The sequence below is a fragment of the Callorhinus ursinus genome, unplaced genomic scaffold (genome assembly GCF_003265705.2).
Source record: "Callorhinus ursinus isolate GAN/ISIS: 27379988/994484 unplaced genomic scaffold, GSC_fseal_2.0 scaffold3, whole genome shotgun sequence".
NCBI lineage: Eukaryota > Metazoa > Chordata > Mammalia > Carnivora > Otariidae > Callorhinus > Callorhinus ursinus.
This window is the reverse complement of record NW_027397065.1, coordinates 13,886,411-13,911,507: the sequence shown is the minus strand read 5'-3', so window position 1 is coordinate 13,911,507 and position 25,097 is coordinate 13,886,411. Positions and strand designations below refer to the sequence as shown.

Sequence of the window (25,097 nt, the reverse complement as noted above, 5' to 3'; positions counted from 1 at the left end):
TTTGGGTTTTAGTACAGGGCCATGTCAGACAATGAAAAAAGTAAGACCAAGTTCATTATCACAACCACCATCTTAATGCCACCACCAATAATGACAATGATAAAAACTAACATTCACTAAGGGCTTTAGCATGCGCTAACAATGAGCTTGGGCACAGCAGAGTAGTTAAGAATGTCTCTGAAACTGGAGTGTTCTGTCACTTCCTGTATAATCTTGAACAAGTTATTTCATCTTCCCAAGTTTAGTTTGCTCATTTGTAAAATGGAGATAATAACGGTACCTATCTCACTAAGTTGTGAGAATTAAAGGAGATATGTGTAAAGCATTTTGAACAGAGCCTAGCACATAGTAAAGTGCTAAATAATTATTCGCTTTTGGTATTATTAGTCAGCATTTTACATATGTCATCTCATTTAATTTAATCCCCACAACATTTTATAGATGAAGAAGTGAGAATCAGAGAGGTTAAATAACTTGCTGGTAAGTGGTATGGCCAAATTTCAAACCTACATTTTTCTGACTGTAGTAGCTAATCCCTTCTAGGCCATGTGCCATGACTAGCAATAGTCTGGGGAATGTCAAACCAGGTCCCATGTGCCAGAGAAAAGTCCCATGTCTTTGCAGTCTCTGGATCTGGGGTGGTCACAGAGCCACCTCTAGGTCAGAGCTGAAGAGCTACAGAGAGCGTTAGGATGGTGCCAGAGATTGATACAACTACCACCCTGTGTCAGACACTGACACTATGGTTTCCACAGCTCTGTCTGCCAGGCATTTAGTAGGTATTCAAAAAGTGCTATTTGATTTTGCCCAATTACATTCCCCGTTATGACTTCATCATAGGCAGTAAATTGAACTTTCTCCCACTCATTAGGATTATGAAAGTATCGGGGCACCTGGGTGGCTCAGTTGGTTAAGCGACTGCCTTCAGCTCAGGTCATGATCCTGGAGTCCTGGGATCGAGCCCCACATGGGGCTCCCTGCTCAGTGGGAAGTCTGCTTCTCCCTCTCCCACTCCCCCTGCTTGTGTTCACTCTCACTGTGTCTCTCTCTCTCTCTCTCTCTCTGTTAATTAAATAAATAAATAAAATCTTTAAAAAAAAAAGGATTATGAAATTATCCAAATATAATACCCATTTTACTGAAACTTTACTTTACTGAAACTAAACTTTACTACTTTAGAAAACTAAAAGTTTTTTATGAGACCCTCTAAACCTATTATATTTTATAGATAATTTTTCTTCAAAGTTACTCAGCTGGTTAGTAAAAATGAATGAAAATAAGACTTCTTTAATTTTTTTTATTTATGTATTTTTTTTAAAGATTTTTTATTTATTTTTTGACAGTGAGAAAGGGAACACAAGCAGGGGGAGTGGGAGAGGGAGAAGCAGGCTGCCCGCAGAGCAGGAAGCCCTATGCGGGGCTCGATCCCAGAACCCTGGGATCATGACCTTAGCCGAAGGCAGACGCTTAATGACTGAGCCACCCAGGTGCCCCCCTTTTTTTAATTTTTAAATTTCAACTTTTCTACAAGGAAATTGGAAGTGAAACAATGAGCAAATTTAACCCACAGAACTGCTCAGCTAAGTTTAGTTCTACCCAAATTCAGCTCAATGATTTTGAAAACAACCACTTTCTCAGACTTACAGGAAATGGTTAAGCAACCTCAGAGAAGTCATTTCTTCTTGTGCCATGGTAGACAAGTTTTTTTTTGTTTTTTTGTTTTTTTAAGAGTCCTTTTCAGATAATAGAACTTTGGAACATTGTACAAGTGCTCATCAACCTAAAGAGCAAGTCTACAAGATGCTACAGCTATTACTTTATTCTAGATATTCTTTTTCCTTCAAAAAGAGCAAAGAACTATATGTTTTTTAAAAAATGAGTTTTTACATATCATAATAAAATGAATTCTCAAGACTTTAAGTCCAAACCAGAAGAAGAAAAATGAACATATTAAAATTGAACAGAGAGGCTGACAGTTCAAGACTGAGCAACATGGTTCCATCCTGATGTCAGACAAAACAGAGTCTAGATATGATCGAAAAAATTATATTTAGGGAAATTTCTCATGTTGTACTATACCTGATTTTTTGAGAAAATCTATTTCCTGTCTCCTTCCATGCTGCAGTACTAGTTGAATCCTGGTAGCAGAAAACATGATACTTGGGATAACAGTATAATCTGCATAATCATAAACACAGGGAGTTTTCTGGCTAAGAGAGGACACTTCACCAATTCTTAAAATTTGTTTTTTAATGCAATATTTCTAACATATTTTATTACTTTCCCATCTTCTTACAAAGACTGGTCTCAACACAGTCATCATTGGGAAAAAAATGACTGCACTGCTCTTTGTTGGGACACAGAACTCACTGTCCTAACTGATAAAAGACTACTAATATAGAAAATGACACCTCCATACCCCAAACACCAAACTGGCCAATTTGCTTAAAAATACATTTCAATTAGCAACTTAAAAGTTTACAGCAAATCATATTGTGTGGGATTTTTTTTTTAAGTTTTACTTTAGATTTCTTCACTGAACAAGTTTCACTGCAGCTCTACTCCAGCTATTTTTCAGGGGGTTTACGAGCTCAACTAACAGTCAATTTTGATTATGATTTACATTATCAGACAATAAATATTTCTTTTAATCAAATTATTCTATTCGAAGAACCCACAGAAAAGGAAAGGAAGATTGAGGGAAAAAAATGAACAGTGCCACAAGAACCTGTAAGAAAGTAACAAAATGACTAATATATATGTAATTGGGAGTCCCAGAATGACAGGAAAAAAATACTGAGACAGAAAAATTATCAAGAAACAATGGCCCAGGGGCGCCTGGGTAACACAGTCATTAAGCATCTGCCTTCGGCTCAGGTCATGGTCCCAGGGTCCTGGGACTGAGCCCCACATGGGGCTCCCTGCTCCGCGGGAAGTCTCCCTCTCCCACTCCCCCTGCTTGTGTTCCCTCTCTCGTTGTATCTCTCTCTGTCAAATAAATAAATAAAATCTTAAAAAAAAAAAAAAGGAAAGAAACAATGGCCCAAAACTTTGCAAATATGGTGAAAGACATATATTTATAAATTCAAGAAGTTCAATGAAAAAAAAAAGGAAAAAAAAGTCCAAAGACAACCAAACCAAGACCCAATCAAACTGCTAACAACCAAAAGTAAAGAAAAACTTGAAACCATCTAGAAAAAAAAAGTGATATATTACATATAAGGTAATACCAGTTCAAATTATCATGAGTTTTTTTGGTTTTGTTTTTGTTTTAAAGTAAATTCTACGCCCCAAGGCTCAAACTCATGACCCAGAGATCAAGAGTCGCATGCTCTATGGACTGAGCCAGCCAGCCATCCCACCGTGGGTTTCTTTCTTTTTTTTTCTTAAAGATTTTATTCATTTATCTGACAGAAAGAGACACAGTTAGAGAGGAAACACAAGCAGGGGGAGAGGGAGAAGCAGGCTTCCCGCAGAGCAGGGAGCCCAACACAGGGCTCGATCCCAAGACCCTGGGATCATGACCTGAGCCAAAGGCAGATGCTTAACAACTGAGCCACCTAGGCGTCCCGCCACCATAACAGAAAACTATGAAACCAGAAAATGAAAGAGTAACATCTTTATTTTTTTATATATATGGAACTATTATTATATGTTTGTGTAATATATATAAGGTATGTGTTATACATGAGTTATATATACTACACATTTGTGTAACCTTTTTTTAAAATACCTTTGTGTAAACATGTACCCAAAATACATAAACAGCCCTTGTAAGTCAATAACTGGGCAAAAAGATTTGAACAGCCATTTCACAAAAAAACAGATGAACTAATGCCAAAAAAAAATATGAAAATACGTTCAACATCGGTAGTCATCAGGGAAATGAAATTAAAACCACACTGAGATACCACTATGCACACACTAGATTGGCTAAAATTAAAAAAGTAATCATACTAAATTTTGGCAAGGATGTGGAGAATAAGCACTCTCATACACTGCTGATGGAAATGTGAAATGGTAAAACCAGTTCTTGGGGTATTTTTAAAGATTTTATTTCTTTATTTGACAGAGAGAGCGCAAGAGCACAAAGGGGGAGCAGCAGAGGGAGAGGGAGAGAAGCAACGTCCCTGCTAGGGAGCCCAACGCAGGACTCCATCCCAGGACCCTGAGATCATGACCTGAGCCGAAGGCAGATGCTTAATCAACTGAGCCACCCAGGCACCCCAGGTAAAACAAGTTTGGAAAACAGTTGGCAGTTTCTTTAAAAATTAAAACATATAGCTACCAAACGACCCTATCAATCATCTCTTAGGTACTTAACTAAGAGAAACAAAAACAAATTGTCTACACAAAAACTTGCATACTCTTGAGTGTTCACACAGCTTTATAATAACTCAAACTGGAAACAAACATCCATTGAGAGGTGAATGGACAAATGATGATGTATCAATACAATAGAATACTATTCAGCAATTTAAAAAGAAAAAAGAAAAAAAGAACTACTGATATTACATGGATGAGTTTCAAAATAAATTATACTGAGTGAAAAAAACAGGCCAAAAAAGATAGTGCATGATTCCATCTATACAAAATCTATATAATTCTATTTACATAAAATTCTATAAAGGTTAAGGGCATCCGGGTAGCTCAGTCGGTTAAGCATCTGCCTCTCTCTCCCTGCTGCTCCCCCTGCTTGTGCGCTGTCTGTCAAATAAATAAAATCTTTTTAAAAAGTCTATAAAAGTAGAAAATAAACTAATCTGTAGTAACACAAAGTAGGTCAGTAACTGCCTAGGAACAAGATTGGAGGGAGGCATAAATTATATAAAGCTTTTTTGTTTTGCTTTGACTTTAAGTTGAAAAAATGTAACACCATGAATCAGGAATATGCAACACTTTGGTACTCTGATTTTAATTATAAAAAAGGCCAATTTGAGAGGTTTATTTGAACAATAACTACACATCCACCCACCAGACTTTAAAGATTTTATTTATTTATTTGACAGAGAGATAGAGACAGCACAAGTAGGCAGAGTGGCAGGCAGAGGGAGAGAGAGAAGCAGGCTCTCCGCTGAGCAGGGAGCCGGATGTGGGGCTTGATCCCGGGACCCCGGGATCATGACCTGTTTTTAAAAGTATTCCTGACACTTACTATAAACACCCAGAGTTAAAGGCTTTCTCTTTAATATTAATAACTATTTCAAAGTACTTCGAATGGATGTGTTAGCATGGGTCGGTCTATTACCTATTTTTCTAGAACTCTAGCTCAAGTTGGCTGAACTTATGTGTACATGCCACGGTTTCCATGTTTCCATGTGATCACAGTTTACCATATGTCTTATTTTGGGGGCAAGACAATTTTAAGTAGATCAGTCCTAGTTACTCATGGCCCCAAAGAGCCCAGAGAAAAAAAGAGGGTTGACTTCAGTTCTCTTAAAGGTCTAGATGATTCTATGATGGGGCAAGTATGGTACAAAGGGTTTTGTTTGATTCTGAACTCCATAGTTCAAGACAAACAGAAAACAAAAATAATTGAACTTTGTAGACCTTTAATTCATTATAATTAAGATAAGTCTAAGACCTCACTCGAGGACTGAGGAGTTAAGTAATGTATCCATATTAAGTGTATGTTGGAGGGAGGGTATATTGAGAAAGAGGGGCAGCTTGTTGAAAAATCCTGCAGGTATAAACAGAAAATAGATAAAAATCAATTTTTTAAAAGATAATTTAATCATTTTTAAAAATTCGTGTCCTCCTTAAAACCATCCAGGGCTGAAATAAAATGACCTTAGAGTCCTCAAATAACCGAGGCATCTGAGGTGTGGCTCATCAGATATGCCTGGCTAGAACATTTCCTTCTCCCATGACCTAGATCTATCTTAAGACACTTGCTGCCCAATGCCATCAGCTCCACTTTCTACCTACTATAGACTGTGAAGGCATTCCTCTCCGGGCCCTGTAAAAGCAGGTTTAATGTTTCAAGTAACAGTTCTCAAGGTGCAGTATGGATACCCCTGGGAATCCCTGATACTCTTTTAGTGGCCCACAAGGCCAAAAACTGTTTTCATATTGAGATGTTATTTGCCATTTTCATTCCCATTCTCTCATAAAGTATACAGTGGAGTTTTCCACGGGCTACGCAACACATGATACAACAGACTGAACACAGAAGCAAATCTGAAAACCCAGTTGTCTTCTATTAAGCCAGACAGAGATTTGCAACGACATAAGATAATTGCTCTCACTAATTTGTTTCGGAGGATAGCTTTTTTTCACTTAAAAATGTCATTTATGTTAACACGTAAAAGGTTTTTTATTGTATGAAATCTATTAAATTTTTATTTTTTAAAAAATTTCAGTGCTAATTTCCACTGCAGTAAATATTTAGAGATATAACCCATATAAACAAAATCACTTAGGGGTTCACAATCATTTCTAAGAGTATAAAAGGGGTCCTGATACCAAAAGATTTGAGCATAACTCTTGCCTTCAAAGATAAAGAAAAAAATTTCCAACTATCCAGATATCATAATTCAAGCACTGCAGTTTCATTATACTGTTTGAAAAAGCATATAGAGTAAATACATTAAGTAAGAAAAATAAATATACAGGCGGTCTGCATAACTTTATAGGAGGGTAGGAAGGGATAAGGGGTTCGGAATCATCCTGGATTCCTGGGTCCAGAAAAAAAACTGAGCCGTTTGTTCCTTTCAGCATCCTCAGTTAGAAGGAATGTAGACTCCAATAATTTGTGCCTATAGAAAAACACAATCTTCTTTACCTTGAGATAAACTATCCAAAAGGATGACTCCCTATCCCCCCCCAAATTCACACACTGAAGTGTTAACCCCCAATGTGACCATACTTGGAGACAGGGCTTTTAACCTTAGTTAGGTTAAATGAGGTCATCAGGGTGGGGCTGCTAAGACCGGTGTTCTTTTTTTTTGTAATTTTTTTATTGTTATGTTAATCACCATATATTACATCATTAGTTTTTGATGCAGTGTTCCATGATTCATTGTTTGTTCATAACACCCAGTGCTCCATGCAGAACGTGCCCTCCTCAATACCCACCACCAGGACAACCCATCCCTCTCCCCCCCTCCCCTCTAGAACCCTCAGTTTGTTTTTCAGAGTCCATACTTCTGAAAAAAATAACGCAACATATTTTAAGAAAAAAGAAAAAGAAGAAGATAACAGGAGAGGAAGAAAAGGGGAGTATGTCAGAGGGGGAGACGAACCATGAGAGATGAAAGACCGGTGTTCTTAAAGAAGAGAGAGACACGGAGCTCTGTGCACAAAGGAAAAGCCATGTGAGGATGCAGCAAGAAGGTAGCCAAGGCTTCTCCCCATGAAGGAGAGCCAGGAAGAACCAGAACCCAACCATGCTGGCACCTTGATCTTGGGACTTCTAAACACAACTGTAAGAAAATAAACTTCCTTTGGTTTAAGTTACCTGGTCGTATAGTTTTTTGTTATGGCAGGCTGAGTTAATACACTGCCTATACCATTTCTAAATAATAACTCCATAAATATACTGAGTAAGGGGAGGAATGCAGATTTATTTTAAAGATGCTGAATAAATGTCTTCACAGTTTACATATCATAATTTATGTTACTGGGCCACTAAGGAGTTAAGGTTTTGTTCTTCCCAAAACGTCATTTAACTTTTATCCTTTCACATCAGGAAAGAAACATCCATTTTTTCCTCCTGGTTGGTATCATGTCTAAAATTCATGCTTTCATATCTCAGCTCATACTGTACTACAGTAACTCAGACCATTAGTTCCTCTGTTGTGTCAACCAACAGAGCACCCTGCCTTCAAATGGCAGAGCTTCCCCTACTTTATCCATGAGGCCACTTGAATTCTTATGCAGACCAATTCAGGCCTTTTTACCAATTCTGGGATAGTAGGAAATTCCTTTTTAAGAGTCCCTTCTAATTGGCTTGGTATTTGTTTTTGTGGCTCTCTAATGAAAGACAAAGTACCCCAAGAACTGGTCAGCCAGAAGGACCACAGCACGGCAGGAAGAGAAACTGATTTCACTGCATCACTCTGGTCTCAAATGCAAAGCAGCTCTCTAGCAATGCAATAAGCACAGAAGATGAAAGAAGAAGGAAAATACTGGGTCATTCTCTAATTTTGATTCTGAAAATGCTTCCGAGTAAGAGAATCCCTCCCGCTAACTTTCATCTTCCTTCCCCTCAAACACTACATTTCTCATTTAGCACTATCTTCCCTATACAAAGCACAGGGTCTGAAACACAGCAAGTACTCAAAAGGCATTTTCGGGGCAAGGAAAGCTGAATGAACACTGACAAGAATATTCAGAAAAAGTGATTTGGGGGAATTACTCTATTTGCTAGAGAGAAATATAAAGAAAAAGGAAAAGAGCCCTGAAATTCAACTTTACTTGGGGAAAAAAAAATTGAAAGAGTAAAAACAAAAACACAATTGTTATAGTTTGTTTTGGAGTTGTCTGAAGTAACATTAGTCTCAGGTAACATTTAATGAGCATCTAACATATGGGGTACTACGCTGGGTGCCAACTCTAGTAGGAACCAAATATAAGACAACCATATTTTTTCTGTCATATGTAATTGATGGTTCCTGGCTGAAGAAGCATGTACATATATGGAGAACTGGAAATGTGGTTTTCACCATTGAGAAAATGGAGTCCTAAACAAGTGGTACTTCTGCTCTCATAATATACCATTTCTGCCTCTTTGGACATTCTTGGGCAGAAATGTGAACTCCAGTAACTTACTCCTGTGGGAAAACACGATTTTCTTAACGCTGAGGTTTCCCAGGAACAACTGTGACTTAGGAGAGGAATGCCTCTACTCTATTCCCCTGCAGTCCACCCATATAGCCACCAAACACTTAAAGGATTATTCCTTACCTCCCTCACCTTGCTCTTTAGTCAAAATCACTACCTTATATGATTCAGAAGTTCAGGATATTATCTTTGTGAGAAAAAACAAACAGACCCAGAGACTTCTGGCAGGGTGGAGGTAGGGAGGTAAATTGCCGAAATTCACAACAGATTCTCAGAGACAAAAAGGAGCTGCCAAGTTATATTCACTCAGCCAAAATAATAATAAAATAAGGGTGTCACTGGTACTAGCAGAAACTGAAATTCACTAGTAAAGCTAGTTTCTTATTAAGCTTCTGTGAGAACGCTAAAGTTTGTTTGCATTCCCAATGCCCATGAAATATAGGCAATGTTACCAGTTAAAGAAGTACCTTTAGGGCGCCTGGGTGGCTCAGTTGGTTGAGTGACTGCCTTCGGCTCAGGTCATGATCCTGGAGTCCCTGGATCGAGTCCTGCATCGGGCTCCCTGCTCGGCGGGGAGTCTGCTTCTCCCTCTGACCCTCCCCCATCTCATGTGCTTTCTCTCTCTCTCATTCTCTCTCTCTCTCAAATAAAATAAATAAAAAAACCTTTAAAAAAAAAAACTAAAGTACCTTTATTCTACTCCTTCATGTTAACACTACCCCTTTTGGTCTTAAATTCCAAACTATTTCAACCCCACCTATTTAATACCTGATTTAACACTGAAACAAGATCTACTTGTATAAATAGCAAAGTGTTGCATCTTACACTTGCTGGACAGAACCAGAAAAACACATGTAAGCCAGAATTAAACTGAATGTAGACATGAACAGTTCCTCTACTCTTAGGCAACACTTCCTGCATAATTGTTAATAAATATGAAATGGAAAGAATCCTTCTATACTGGCCTCCAGCCTTTAAACAAGATATATGAAATACCATTTGTTTCCCAATTTTCAAAATCTCATTGTGGGAGGAATATGCCCAAACCACCATGTCTCCTAGATCTCAGCTGTTATCAGAAAAGGTTTTGAGTTTCTATGCACATTTTAGTTTTTTTACATAACTTACTAAAACATCTTGGTAATATCTTTAAGTAAGAGTCACAGAGTTAGTGAGCGAGGAGCCAGGATTTGAATGCTGGCAGTATGAATTACTCTTCACCATTATGCTACACTATGCAGTAGTCTTATAAAAAGGAGGTAGATTCATGGGTAGATCTCTAAAATGAAAAAAAAAATAAAATAAAAGTATGAAAACCAAATATAATTAAGGAAAGCAGTGTGGGATAGGACCTGTGGTCCACCAAGTTTTTTCAAAGAGAGTGTACCAATTTGTGTGTTCATATACATCTTTTTTAAATTTATTCTGCTGGACTGTAAGTTTTCCAAAGGCAGAGACCATACTGCATATTCTTACTTGTACTCCAGCTTTAAGAACAAAGCTTGGAACAAGTTAGCATATAGTGAAGGTATATTTTAATATATTTATTTAAGAGGAGTATCTTTTTAAAAGCTACTATCTTTTGGGGTGCCTGGGTGGCTCAGTCATTAAGCATCTGCCTTCAGCTCAGGTCATGATCCCAGGGTCCTGGGATCGAGCCCCGCATGGGGTTCCCTGCTCCGCAGGAAGCCTGCTTCTCCCTCTCCCACTCCCCCTGCTTGTGTTCCCTCTCTCCCTGTGTCTCTCTCTGCCAAATAAATAAATAAAATCTTTAAAAAAATAAAAGCTATTATCTTTTTAAAAAGAGGTAAGTGGGGGCCTGTCAAAAACAAATTTAAAAAAATACTTGTTAATTGACACAGTGTAAAATGGTATGCAAGAAGAATTTGTATTAAAATATTCCCTCTATGCTTCTTCTCTGACCCCAACTGCTGACTCCCCAAAAGAAGAATGGAGCAAGGAGATGTGGAACAATTTTGGTTTGCAATATTTTTAGTCTTGATGAAAATAAGAGAGGAAGAAAAGCTATTAGCAAGATGTAAAAAGAAATTCACAATAAAAGAAAATAACAACAAAAAAGAAAACAATTAAGTACATTTGAATCCCAATATTACTTGGTTTCAATAAAATAGTCTTAGGTAAGTCCAAAGCATTCATCTTCTAAAAAAATTTTGTACAATAAATTCTGTATATGTGTGTGTGTGTGTGTGTGCGCGCGCGCGCACGTGCACACACTCCTCTATTTTCTCTGGTTGTTAGTTAGAATGAAATTAATAAAGAACCAAGAGAAAATATAAAATTTACAATAATGTACAAAGTCCTAATAATAATCATTTAATTCTACTTAACAACCACCATTCAAAAACATTGTCGATTCCACAGAGGAAATACTCTAGAGTTAAAATTCTGGCTAGAGGACATCTAAAACACATCAAGTTAACAAGTGCAACATGATATCCCAGACTAAAGAATACAAACAGTGCAGAATACTGTCATAATGAACAGAATTCACATAAAGATAGGCCATTTCATTCCCTTAAAAGTTAACTAATATCCTTTGGGTAAAAATAAAATTATTGAGCTTAATTTTCAATTTCATTTTCCTCTTCTAAGCTAAATCATTTACTATAATGTTTATATTTATATCAACTCGTCCTCCAATCAAATTTATACTCTTTATCGGATATAGTATTTTTTTTTAATTTCCTCATAACATAGGTCCCACAGCCCTTGACAATCCTCAGGGGACCTCTGAGAAAGACTTAGCTGTAAAAAGTAATTGAAACTATTAATGATGTCTAAATATTTGTGCTCATTAATGTCTCGGGTAAATCTACATAACCGCAAATACTTTCTGAAGAGCAAAAGCTAAAGGTTTATTTTAATTCCATCAACTATTTGGATACAGTTTCCAAAAGAATGTTAACCTATCATAATTTATTTAAAATGAAAAATGGATTTAAGTCTAAAGAATATCTGTGAGTGATTTAAAGAGAATGCTGATGGAGATCTGCAAAGAAAATGTATGAGAACTCTTCAACATATGCAGAAAGTTTATGGGTTAGAAAATACTTCAACCGGTGAATAAATTTGCTAGAGCTGATGTCAGATTTGAAAAAACTATTTTGTTGATAATTTTGAAATACTTTTCCATCTGACTCATCAGACTGGTAAAATACAAGGGAGATGATAATCTTGAATCTTCATAGCAAAAACGTTGACATCAATTTACAACTTGCTGAGGGTCAGTTTGACTATCATTAACTCATTTAAATATATATGATAATTATCCAAAAGTCTGGGATTGTAACCACATTTTTGTCTACCAGTAGTCATTATCACTTCATTATCTGCCAAGAAAAGCTTCTATGCATGAATTCTTCAAGACTTTATCTCAATAGTGTTTCCTGAATCGGCAATTAATTAAAATAGAGCTATGTATCCAACTGCAATACACTGCCCTGAAGCAAAATAAGCCACACTTTAGTGAATATTTGCTTATTTCTACCTAATTCAAAACACTATTATCTTATCCCCAAATCAGGCTGGACCCTCCTTTTACATTCAATTATTTTTCTGTGTACTTCCTCTGGATAAAAACTTATCAAGCCTCTCAGGAGCCTGTACTGATACAGATGGAAGGGAGGCTGCTATTCTAAAGAGCAAAGCATTTCTTAGTCCCACTAACACTCAATACTCTACACTCATCTGAGCTGTTTTTTAAACTAGCCACCCAATCTAAATACTAAAAGGACAATGTCAGTGGCCCAAGGGGCTTAGGTACTTAGCATTTAGTTTAAAGGGCAGAGAAAATACTGCTAATAAGTATAAAGGGGAATCAGCCCAAACTCATGGACATTATTTTGATAAATCTTGAACATACTAGTTCCTTCCACCAAGCTCCAAGCAGCCTCCCTTACTTAACCATTGAGGACATTTTGACAATTACGGAATGAGACAAAACTAGACAAGGATTACACTACTTCTGTCTTCAAATCATACTACCAATACCAAGTTAAAGAAAGATCTTTAAAACATTTAGCTCATTTAGCTGTCCTCAATCACTCCCACTAATCACCATGCAATTTTCCTCTAAAAAGAACCTGGGAATGGTGTAATGCTGCTGAGATGATGACTGTTTTAACAACTTTTTTAAATCTTATGAAATAACAGTTTCAGCTGTGAGAAATACCATGGCCCAAAGCCTCCTTGCCCAGTGAATGACACCTGAGGCAGTTATTCTAAGAAACACTACCACGCGGTCCTGGTCATTACTTGCTGCAAGGTCCAGGAAGGAAAGGAGCACACCCAACCCACAGAGGTACCCATTCTCTCACTGCAGTTCCCATTCTCCTGTTAGCCCAGCTCATGAAGTTCTCCCCATAGAAGAATCAGGAAGCCTTTACCTCCCTTCATCCCAGATCACTGGCTTGGCCTCCTTGGACAGCACCAGGAGTCTAGAGAAAACTCTGGACCACCCAATCCCTCAATTTACAAAAAGTCCAAACAATTAGCTTAAGTTTTATTTTGGTGGCCATCTTCATGAAATACGTGGAAGGAATGCTCAGGAGACCCTCATTAAGCAATACACACTAAAGGAAAAGAACTTCAGAGGGTCTTTTACTATTGAACTTGCTTCTCCATTGTTTTTTCAAACTCCCTTAGAAGCTTAAATTTTCTTTATTTGGTAAATGAACTGGTTTCTTCCTAGTTTAGATGATAAGGCTGAAATTTTTAAAAACTAAATTGGTTCATTGTTTAATCATAAGCATCAGTAGAAAAGTGAAGCCAAACCAGGCACTAAAAAATATAAACTGTGATCACGATGCTCCTACAAAGTCAATGGCTCTATATTCCTCTTGCTAATGTTTTTCTTGAAATCTAAAACATTCAGGAAAGTGAACAGTCTTTTTTTTTTTTTTAAGTAGGCTCCACACCCAGTGTGGGGCTTGAACTCACAACCCTGAGATCAAGAGTCGCATGCTTATACCAACTAAGCCAGCCAGATGCCCCGAGGAAAGTGAACAGTCTTAACTTACAAGAGACTAGGAGTTTTCTGACTATCAGAGAGAGAAGTACACAGTATAATTTAACTTGTGGCAAATGTTTTCTCCTTCCAGGGCTTTCAAATGCCAGTCTTAACTCACGCATCCCCTCATCCCTCAACTGCTTTTATCTAACCAGTCCCATGTACTTGCCCCTTCCAACCCCAATTCCTCCATCTTTCGACCTCATACATCAGTGTCCTACTCTCCAAACTAAACTCATTTCTCAGCCAAAGATTTGCAAGGCTCAAGATACGACCAATTTTGGAAATCTCTGCCTATCAGCTTCCCGCTTTAACTTAAATCTCTACATTTCTTTCATCTTCATCACTAATTCTCTTAGGTCCCAATTTTCCCTAAAGATCTTTGGGTTTTTTGTTTTTCCTAAAGATCTCCGGATTCAAAGTCCTACAGGTACTCCCAAGACAATCACATATGGATTACAACGAATCAGGTTACAAGGGAATCCTGACCATCCTTCCATAGACTAAGGAACAAAAACTATTTTGTTTCTGTCCTATTTGCTGAGCAGAAACACCACGGGAAAGAGCAGCTTTCTTTACAAAGGCCACTAGATATACAAATTGCTGAACCACTACAAAACCTCCAAAATTTGCCTTGATTCCCAATCCTGGTTTCTTGTGAACACTCAGAAAATGTACATATCTAGGGATTCAAATTAAAAAAAAAAAAAAAGACTTTCTCTCGTTGCTCCAATAATATTATGGAAAGATCTACTAGTATTATTAGCTCTAGTTCCAACCTCCTACAGTTTTTAAGACATGAGGTAACTAACTGACAGAACACAGTGACACTGTCCTAACCTCAACTGCCAAGAGCCATGGGCCTAATCCAGCTCCATCACAACTTCAGGAGTAACCTTGGCAAAATTCCTTCATATCTCAATTTCCTAATACTTTCACAGAGAGGGTTCAGAATGCTGTTGTTTCCTAACAGAAGTATTACACTGAATCATTACAAATGTGAACTTACTGGTGACAGATGTTACATGAACAGGTTATAAAGACAGGTTATAAAGACAATTGTACATTTATTTCACAATTAGAAAACTATCTTAAAGTTTTATTGCTTTTTTTGTTTCTACTATATTTCTTAGTTTTATATTAGCATGAAAACAAAACTCGATTTTTCCATTTAATTTCTCTTACTTAGGTCGGCATTATCTGCTGACAGGTTTGTGGGTTTCCTGCAAATGTGTCCAGCAGAAAGTCTAGTTGTAAGTGGGCATTCAAAAGACAGTGCTTGAATGAATTACTGAAGAGGAAATCACCCCTGGCTAATTTTCTGTATGATAATTTCCTTATAACCAATCTTTCTGGTTATGTATCTTACGTCTCTCAAGGATCATCTATAGATAAGTGATAATCACTGATTTTAGGCATGCCTGGATGGCTCAGTTGGTTAAGCGTCTGCCTTCGGCTCAGGTCAGGATCCCAGAGTCCTGGGATGGAGCACCCTGTCAGGCTCCCTGCTCTGTGGGGAGCCTGCTTCTCCCTCTGCCTGCCCCTCCCCCTGCTCGTGCTCTTTCTCTCTCTCTTTCAAATAAATAAATAAAATCTTTAAAAAAAAATCACTGATTTTAATCGTTCCTAAAATACGCTGTTTGTCTCAAGACACACTTTTTTGGAAATTGTTATGCAAAGCAAAGGACTTTCCCCCGCACTGCTTTCCTTAAAAACTGGATAGTTTCTAATTACAGCCTCAACCTTAGAAAATTAAATGACGTTAACATCTGATTTCTATACAGTCCTATTTCACTTAACTGAAATAGAAAACTCAAGACAGAAGGATAAAAACATATTTTTACTTATATTCCATTACACAGAGCAACAATGATCTTCCATTTTAAGGATTTTCTTTCAATGTGGTCATTTATCATAGAACAAAAGAAATGTTAATATATATATATAAATAAACAAACTGGGGTAAGCTCATTATTTTTGACTGATGATGCTATTTTTTTTAAAAAGAGAAATGCATAGCTATAGGACAACTGTTATTTGTAAGATCAAAAGATGAAATCACAATTTGATACTGCCTTACAACCCATGAATATCAAATTTGTTCTCCAGACTTCCTATTTTGGAAGCTGGGTAATACTTCCAATTGGATGTCAATCTGAAAACAAAAACAAAGATAGTTTGTAAGACAGGTAAATCCCCCTTGTTTGGTTATATACCAGGCAGTAGTACTAAAGTGATTCCCGGGAACTTTGTTCATAAGAAAAAAATGATGAATATATGTGACTATATGTATGTATCAGGGAAAAAAGTCCTTCTCCATCAATATGCTTCCAAATCCTGAATTTGCTGACCTAATAAAGTTCTCAAAAGCTCCCTTCTGGTGAATACTTCTGGTATCCTCAAAATGAAGTCCCACATTTTTCTAGCCCTAACCTCAGAACTCCTTGATCAGATTCTAAGACCTCAGTCTTAGATTTGTAAGTGTATGCCAATTTCCTTGGCATTTACAGTCCTTAATGTGAATTTAAATTATTCTCAAATACCCTAATCCTGCATGTAAAGGAGAAGAAATAAAGAAATAAAGAGAAATAAAGTCATCAGATAACTACTTGCCCTAATCTAGTACATCTATCAAAACATCTAGGGAGTTGCCATCAATTTTTTGGTTTTGGTTGTTTTGGGTTTTTTTTGGGTTTTTTTTTTTTTGTAATATATAAATGACTATTTTCTAAGAGTTTCACCTCTAACTGCCTAACAGGACATAACAGTTACTGGCAAACCAATCTTGAGTACTAGTGAGCACATCTTTCTCCCCATAAAAAAGTCACCAAGAATCCAAAGCCAGACTGGATATAGTCCGCTGTGTAACAGTCAGCAGTCCCCTCCCAAGGGCAAGATCAAAAAATACCTCCTGAGCCAAATGTGAATTGCTGGCACTAAGGTCCCTTCTTAGAACCCTTTCTGGAGATACACATATTAAATAGGTTGAAGCAGTATGTTACCTGGACAGATTAACACAGGATATTCAACAAATGAACCCATTATCAGCAGGCAGAGAGCAGGGAGGGCCCAAGACAAATGAGCCATAGGAGCCGCAAGTTTTGATGGAAAACAGGGAAAGCACAGAAAGCCCTCCTGGAAAAGATGAGTACTGAAAGTCAAAAATGACAAAACAGAAACTAAATCTGCCTCCTTTACAAATTTCTAGATCAGAGCGTGAAACCACTGACAACATTTTAATTGAAAGACAAGTGGTTCTGAATTGCTGAAACTGGTTTTGCTAAGCTCTCACACCTCTCTATAAGCAGGGATATATAAGAAAGTGTACGTGGTGAAGATTCTACTAGAAGAGGCTGAATGTGCAACAAAAGCCAAGATCAAGCTTGATAAATCCTGTAATTATAAATTCTAGGGATAATGAAATACTCTGCATCAAAACACTCAGACCTAGGGGAGAAGAATTAGCTGTACGTATCCTTTGTACTCAATAGGATTAAGTACAAAGATAAACATACTTAAACAAGTCCTGTTTAAAGACACTAGAAAAATTCTACAGCTATCCTTCAAAAGGTCTGAAATAAATAGCCTTAAACCTAAAAAGCACCTCAAGATGCTAGGAGCTAATTTTTGGTTGACTTTAGATGTTGTATTTCTAGTTCCTTGTTAAAGGACACTTCGATAAGCCTTCAACAAGTGATTAACACATTAACTAAAATGATGCACTGTCAAACTGTTTCCAGCAGATTCTGAAAATCTGGAAGACAGGAAAAGGATTAAAAATCCAATTTCCTGCATAGAAGTTGAAGCATTCCTCCCTCTTTGTTACCTCTCTGGGACTTGTCCATCATCCTCTCAAATGTGACAATCTGCAAATATTAATATTAACATCTAGAGGAACATATTTTAAGAAGGGAGAAAAGACCCCAGTTGGAGGATCTGAGAATGTATTTTAATTCTGTAGGCACAGGTCTGCCAAATCAACTAGCACTAGTCTTGACCAAATCGGTGACTCAGCCTTGTGAGGAATTTTTTTTAAGTGAAAGTTCACATTTAAAATCCTACAAACATGGAAGCTCTAGATATTCTACCTAGGACAAGGACAAAGCCTTGGAATATTCATTTGAAAGGATTTAATGATTTGTATTAAACATATTTTACACTTAAAATACTAGATGGTCTCTAAGTTTACTTTCAGCTCCAGTATTCCTTAATTCTCTTAGTAACTTTACCCCACTATTCTTAGAGCCTTAGAAATTACAAATAGAACCTGAATGAGAAAGAAAATTCAGAATTAAAGTTGCCATCATTAAGCCTAATTAGACAGTACAGACAGGGAGACAGCAGTAGAATAAAGCATTCTGAATTAGGGATAGGGAGAACATAATGAGTAATCTGCAGTCCTATGAACGAACAGTATAAAACAAAGTCTGGCTAGGATTTGGGATATAGTGGGCAATGTCTCTATCTCTTGAGGCAAGTGACCCACCTAAACGGGAGTAGATGCTGGCTTCTATTAATGCGACAAACTGTCTACCTGAAGTAACCAACCACCCGCAAGAAAACACATATGTCAACTACAGAGTGAATCGTCTAATTTTAGTGTGAATTCTCCCTTACTGGCATTCTTCCTACTTTCTGTCCCAAAAGGAAATCCATATACTCAATGCCACAAAATGGTAAGACATCTCACCCCTGTATTGTGACTCTGGCACTTCTGGTCCAAACAAAAGCCATCGGTTTTAACTACGGTGGGATTTATTCTGTCCATTCTGTAAAGAGCTGTGGCTGTTTGCAGGGCATCCTGCAGGCTCCTGCTTTTGACTCTCGCCTCATGTCACATTTTGATATCACCATGACGGACCCCTGATAGTTAATGAGTCTTAGACTAAAAAACTGGTATTATCGGGGGCCCGTGAAAGGAAGCTTGAACGCCCTGCAGAGTGCCTCACCAACAGACAGGAGGGTGACAATGCGGGCAGGCACCTCCTCGGCAGAGCAGGACCAAGCAAGCCTTTCTGCAAGTTTCCCTTCCTTCCACTAAATTAACCTGCCAAGCACCCCCCCCCCGCCCCATTAGGAAAAGTCACGCAGGCAACTCGAGGAAGGACAAGGGGGGACAGCTCCCTGCGCACCACACAAGTTTGGTTTGGCAGTGGCCGAGGCTTAACCCTTCCTGCCAGAAGAGCCTTGGCGGACACCACCTTCTCCAGGGGAAAACCCAGAAGGCCAACTTTCCCCTCCTCTGCGCAAAGCAGCCCAAACTTTGCTGTTCGCCCACCTGGCCACGCAGCGCAGCTTCGGGTCTGGAGGCACCCGACGCCCCCAGGCCCTCGGAGACAGTGGCACTGACCTTCACACCAGCCCCCTGTCCTGAGCCGGCCTCGACCCGCCCCCGCCCCCAGGCTCCAGCTGCCTCCCCCAGTCCGCTTCCACCGCCCTCAAACCCTCGTGGGAAACCCACGGTGGGGGCGACTGCAGCTCGACCCCGCGTGTCCCGACGGCCAACGTCCCTCTGCGCCCCAGAGAGTCCCAAACCTGACGCCTCTGCCTGTCTACTCACCGTTAGTAAAGGGATCCATTTTCCCCCAGCCGCGGTTCCTTACAGCCGAAGCGCCCAAGCTTCCTACTCCAAGAACTGAAGCGGCCCTGTCGACTGAGCATGCCCAGCGCGGCCACCAGGGTCTGCCGGGGAGGTGCCGAGAGGGGCGGTGCCGCTCCGCCGCTCTGAGGTTCCGCTGCTCCAGGTTTTTGCAACAGCTGCAGAAAGAACGAGGGAGGCCAGAGGGAAAAACACCGCGCAGCCGGAGGCCGACTCCGGGGCGAAGAAGGGGAGGAGCGGGGGAGGGGGGGTAATGGGCGGGGCCTGGAAGAGCCACGCCCCTCCAGGAAGAACTGCCGCTCAGGCTCTTCAATACCAGGGGACAATATTCAGTCATTCAGCAAATATGACGGCCTACTGCGTCCCGGCCCGGCCGGGTCCTAGGCGCCGGGAACCCGATACTGCACCCCAAAACAATGACCATTGCCCGGTGTAGTGGACATTCCAGAGACAGGACAATAAACAAACATAGAAGGTACACAAGACTGAAAGAAATGTCCCGCTGAGCATTAAATCAGGGTGATGTGATGGAGAGTGAGTGGATAGCTAATTCGGACGGCTTGGTGAAGGGAGGCCTCACTGAGAGGTGCCACTGAGGCCGCGATCTGGAGGCAGAGCTGGCGCCCCGGGCGAAGGTCGCTCCCCAGAATTCGAAGCTTCGGTTTCCCTGCGGAGACTGGCTCCGGATTGCTCACTTCACCAAGGCCAGAGGGAGCAGGTGCTGTGGGTCATCCCGGAAGGGCTGCCCACCCACACCAGAGTGGTCCCTACCAGTCGGAGGCCAGGAGACTGATGGGAGGGCGGGGACCCCCGCAGGGCCCCAGATGCCCAGGTTCCAATCCTACAGAGGGCAGTTCAGGGTGCGGCCTCTACATGCAAGCGGATCACAAAACCTGGAGCTGGATTTGCCGGGGGTGCGGGCGTCGCGATATATGAGCAGAAGGCCTGCTGAAGCCGAGCTTTAAATCAACACCTGCGGCTCCAGTGGGTGCAGCCGCAGGGGCCCGTGGCCAGGCCAGGCGAAGCTACCGAGTTGAAGTGGAAAGTCTCTAAGTTGCTCCTGCCTCCTCTACTCGCGCCGTTGCCTCCAACCGCGAGCCAGCATTGTTTTCAATGTCAAATCCAGGCATTACCCCGCGAACCTTCGGGATGGAACAACCAGGGCCCCAGGGACCCCGGGTTCGTAGGGGCCCGTTTCCTTATTCTTGTTCGAAGTGGGCGCCGCCGCTACGCTCGCAGTGAAAGCCTCGGCCCTCCCAGCGTGCCGCCACAGCCTCCTTCCCTTCCTCCCCTCCCGCAGCCCTGGCCCCTGCAGCGACTTGGCTCTGGCTGTGCCTCACTGCGCCTGCCAACTGTCACACACTCCTCTGGGGCTGTCAAAGGAGGACGTCGGGTGCAAACAAGCCGGCGGCGACCGCATACAGCCTGGGCAAAGAGGGACGGCTGGGGTGTCGTTTGACCTGTACGGAATGAGAAATTAGGTTTTAAAGAAGTGAAATCGAAGTGCGATATTATATTTTTAAATGTCAACTGTATTAAATCACCCCATTTCCATTCCATCTTTAAAACCTGCAATGGATACCAATCGCAGTTAAAATAAAAGCGAAACTCCTGGTCTAATTCTGGATCCTCCTCTACACGTGCTAACGAAGCTTTGGCCACAGAGGCCTTCTTGCGGTTCCTGGAAGTCCGCAAGTTCTATCCAGCATTGTTAAACATCCCTCTTGCATGTTCCTTGCGCAAGAATGATTCCTTCTGCCTGGTAATTTGCCTGCTGGTATCTTCTTGTCCTCTAGGTCTCAACTCAAATGTCACCTCTGCAGAGAGCCTTTCCCTGACCACACAACGGAAAATAGCCACAATCTCCTCTGTAAAGACTGGACCTTGCTTTTCTTCACAGCACTCATCACTCTCTGAAACAATGCTTCTGTTTGTTGTTTCAGTATTATCAATCTCCCTCTCAAGAATGAAAGCTCCATGAAGGCAGGGTTATTACCTTTTTAAGGGCTGTATCCTAACCCAAGGTAAGTATGTAATAAATAATTTATGAATGCATATGTAAACAGATGCAGTGGTAGAATTCTAGTTCATTTGCAATGTTGAAAATTCTGCCAGAAACAGTAGTGTGTTTGTAATCATTCCAGAGAAGATGTCTGTATCCTATGACACCTCAAAGCTGCTCCTTCCCCACTGTGTTAAGCACAGTGGGAGCCCTTAGGCTCCCCCTCCTTCCCCGGGGCACTTAAGAATCCCAAACAGGAAGTGAACCGCAGGGTTGGTGCCATGGTGTTCAGAGGTTATATAGTATATGCGGGGCTGGATTTTATTAAAAGGACTCCACACCTTATATTGCTCAGATAAGAGACTCGTCCCTATACTTTAGGTCAGGTCATGTTCCTTTGGAGTTATTTTTGCAGCCAAAACACTGTTTCAGAGATATTTAAAACTCCAGAGTGTTAAGTCTCCTCACCTCACCTTACCTGTCAGCTAGAGTCTATCATGCTTTTAAGCGTGAAACACGTTATCTTGTGTTTTGTCTTAAATACTTCAATTCTGCAGACTTGTGGTAAAAATGCTTCACTGCTGCAGTAGCAAATATAGGTGGGTCATCATGTCTTTCTGAGATATGAGAAAGAGATAAATAACTTCTTTATCCTCTCTGCCAACCTCTTGTCTCCCATCCCACCCCCATTCCTACACACACACACACACACTAAGGACATTTAAGGACTTGTGGTTTTGTAACGGAGGTAAAAAGAGTAAGCAAGCAAAATGTTTTAGAATCCTAACTACCCTCAAAAGAATAATAATAAATTTTGTTTTGCTTTATTCTGGGGATTTCTTCATGGTATTTTGTTTTTGTTTGTTTGGATACCATTTTACATTTGACTTCATGAAGACTTTTTGAGGGAACACAATTTCATAAATTTGCTACTGATTATGTTTCAGTCCTTAACTTCTTCTTATCCTCCTAGACAGAGCTTCTTCTTTAGTTTAAGGATATAATACTTTAAAGTAATATGAAGTTAGGGCGCCTGGGTGGCTCAGTTGGTTAAGCGACGGCCTTCGGCTCAGGTCATGATCCTGGAGTCCTGGGATCGAGTCCCACATCGGGCTCCCTGCTCAGCGGGGAGTCTGCTTCTCCCTCTGACCCTCTTCCCTCTCGTGCTCTCTGTCTCTCACTCTCTTTCAAATAAATAAATAAAATCTTTAAAAAAATAAAAAATAAATAATAAAAAAATAAATAATAAAATAATAAATAAATAATAAATAATAAAAAATAAAGAAAAAATATAAGCTTCCTGAGTAACAAACAGCATTTATTTATAAAGAAGCAGCAAATTTGCTAACCAATGAATATAGAAACTTTTTTTTTTCATCAAAGTAAAGCACTTGGTCTGCCATGGATCAACTAATCCCAGTCTCAATAGATCAGATGAATTCTGGAAAGGTTAGAGTCACTCACAGTCCTGTGGCAGACAGAGACTGGACCTCAGGTGGTCTGTGTTCTAAACCAGTGCTCTTGAGTTTGTTATTGCTTCCCTATTCCCCTAGAGAATTTAAGGGTCAATGGCAATAATACACAAAAGGGATATGGAGTAAAAAGAAGTAGAACTAACTTCAGGCTACTAGAAGACTGTTCCATTAATTATTTAATTGATGTTCCAATTTAATTTACTGATATTCCATGTGAACTTTAAGTTTAGCGTTATTAAATATCTTTTCTAATTTTTTTGAAATAAGCTAAACAATACATTAATTCAGTGTACACATCGGAAAATGATATGTATTCAGCGCTCTTGAATAAATGGAGGATGCTGCTTGCTTCCAGGACAAAGATGACCACCATGAGGTTTCCAGCTACTCCAGACTCTACCCAGTCACCCTAAGGACCAGAGTCACTATCTCATTACACCTGTAACCTATTTGCGGCACACATGCTCTGCATCAATTAGTGATGTTTGAAGCCATCACAAATCAAGAAACATTTAGAGCACTAAGGAAAGCAATATAATTATCCAACAGCATTCCTGTAGAGCTTAGACATTAGCAAAAAGATTCAGCTAAATAAACTGAAAGGTTATTAGAAAGGAAATGTTATATAGTAGTTCAGATGCTTTGGCCTACAGAAACCAAAACGCTGAATCAAATTAGTATAAATATTAAGGAAATTTATCATCTCATGTAAGTGCAAAGATAAGACAGTCTCTAGTCACAGCTCCCACCCTTACCAAGAACCCTGCTTCTTACTCTGTCCGCTCTGTGAGCAATTTTCCAGAAGACTGAGCATCCTGTGGACAGAAAGGAGGCTGCATTACAGAAGGAGAAGAAACTTTTTCTTTGGTGTCTCTTTCTCAAGAGCAAGGAAACTTTTCTCAAAAATTCCCCCATTAGAATTCTTCTTTGGTTTCAATTGCCAAACCTGAATTTTGTACATTTCTAAACCAATCACTGGAAATAAAAACAGGGTTACTATGAGTGGTTTCTTAAAGCAGAGTTTAGGAATGCTGAGTTCAGTATCACTTCCCTGTTTCATAGGGGGAGATGGGAGGAACTTGGGTAAAATCATTTTTATTATTCAGAAGGGAAAATGAGAGGGTTAAGCAACCAAAATGTCAAATAGGCAACCTAAATGTCCACTGAAGGTTATAAACACTGATAGATAAATAATATATAATATATATATAAAGATTTTATTTATTCATTTGCACGCATGATAGAGAGAGACAGAGAGAGAGAAAGTACAAGCAGGGGGTGCGGCAGGAGCGGGCTCCCCGCTGAGCAGGGAGCCCAATGTGGGATTCATCCCAGGCCCCTGGGATCATGATCTGAGCCGAAGGCAGATGCTCAATCAACTGACTGAGCCACCCAGGTGTCCCAACACTGATATATTTTAATAATATTTTGATAATGATTTCTTTAAACCCTAAGGTACTTGTCACAAGAAAAGTAAAGATAGAGCCCAGTTCAATGTAATTTTTCACGTAATTGATCAATGGAATCAGGATTCCAAACCAAGAAATGGGGTATATTATTAAACTTCAAATTCTGATCTGGAAGTAACTACTAAAATGGAAAAATGAATTAGGCATTTATATTAGTTTGCAAAGGCTGCTATGAAAATTGCCACAATCTAGGTAGCTTAAACAATAGGAATTTATTGCCTCATAGTTCTGGAGGCTAGAAGCCCAAGATCAAGGAGTCAGCAGGGCCATGTTCTCTCTGACGCAACAGGGAAAGGTATGTTCCAGGCCTCTATCCTAGCTTCCTTGGCTGGTGGCAGTATAACTCCAGTCTTCAGATGGCATTGTCCCTGTGTGCACACTTATGTCCCTATTTTCTCTTTTAATAAGGGAACTAGTCATGTTGGATCAGGGGTCCACCCTTCTCCAGTATGATCTCATCTTAACTAGTTACATCTGCAATGACCTTATTTCCAGTGAAGTAACATTCTGAGGTAATGAGGGTTATGACTTCAACATGTGAATTTTGGTTGGGGGCGATGCACTATTCAACTCATTGTTAACAGCATCTTTCTAACAGAAATAAAGTTGAAGAAAGAAATAAAGTATCAAGAAAGATGTGACTTCAAAGGATAGCATCAAGAAGTAAAAAGACAACCCACAGAATGGGAGAAAATATCTGCAAGTCATATATCTCACAAGGAACTTATATCTGGAATAT

At 39.7% G+C, this 25,097-nt stretch overlaps 1 protein-coding gene across 3 annotated transcripts in view; it reads right to left on the bottom strand.

Annotated features, from left to right (window-relative positions):
* LNPEP (leucyl and cystinyl aminopeptidase) overlaps positions 1-25,097 on the bottom strand; it is a 100,206-nt gene that overhangs the window by 69,321 nt on the left and 5,788 nt on the right. The window contains exon 1 of one of the 3 annotated variants that reach the window (XM_025866828.2): positions 19,374-19,749. The exons of 1 other annotated variant lie outside the window; for it this stretch is intronic. In XM_025866828.2, coding sequence (XP_025722613.2) covers positions 19,374-19,749 — 376 coding nt within the window. Of the gene's footprint in view, positions 1-19,373; positions 19,750-25,097 lie in introns of those variants that run through there. One more of the 3 variants, XM_025866827.2, reaches the window with a different exon arrangement.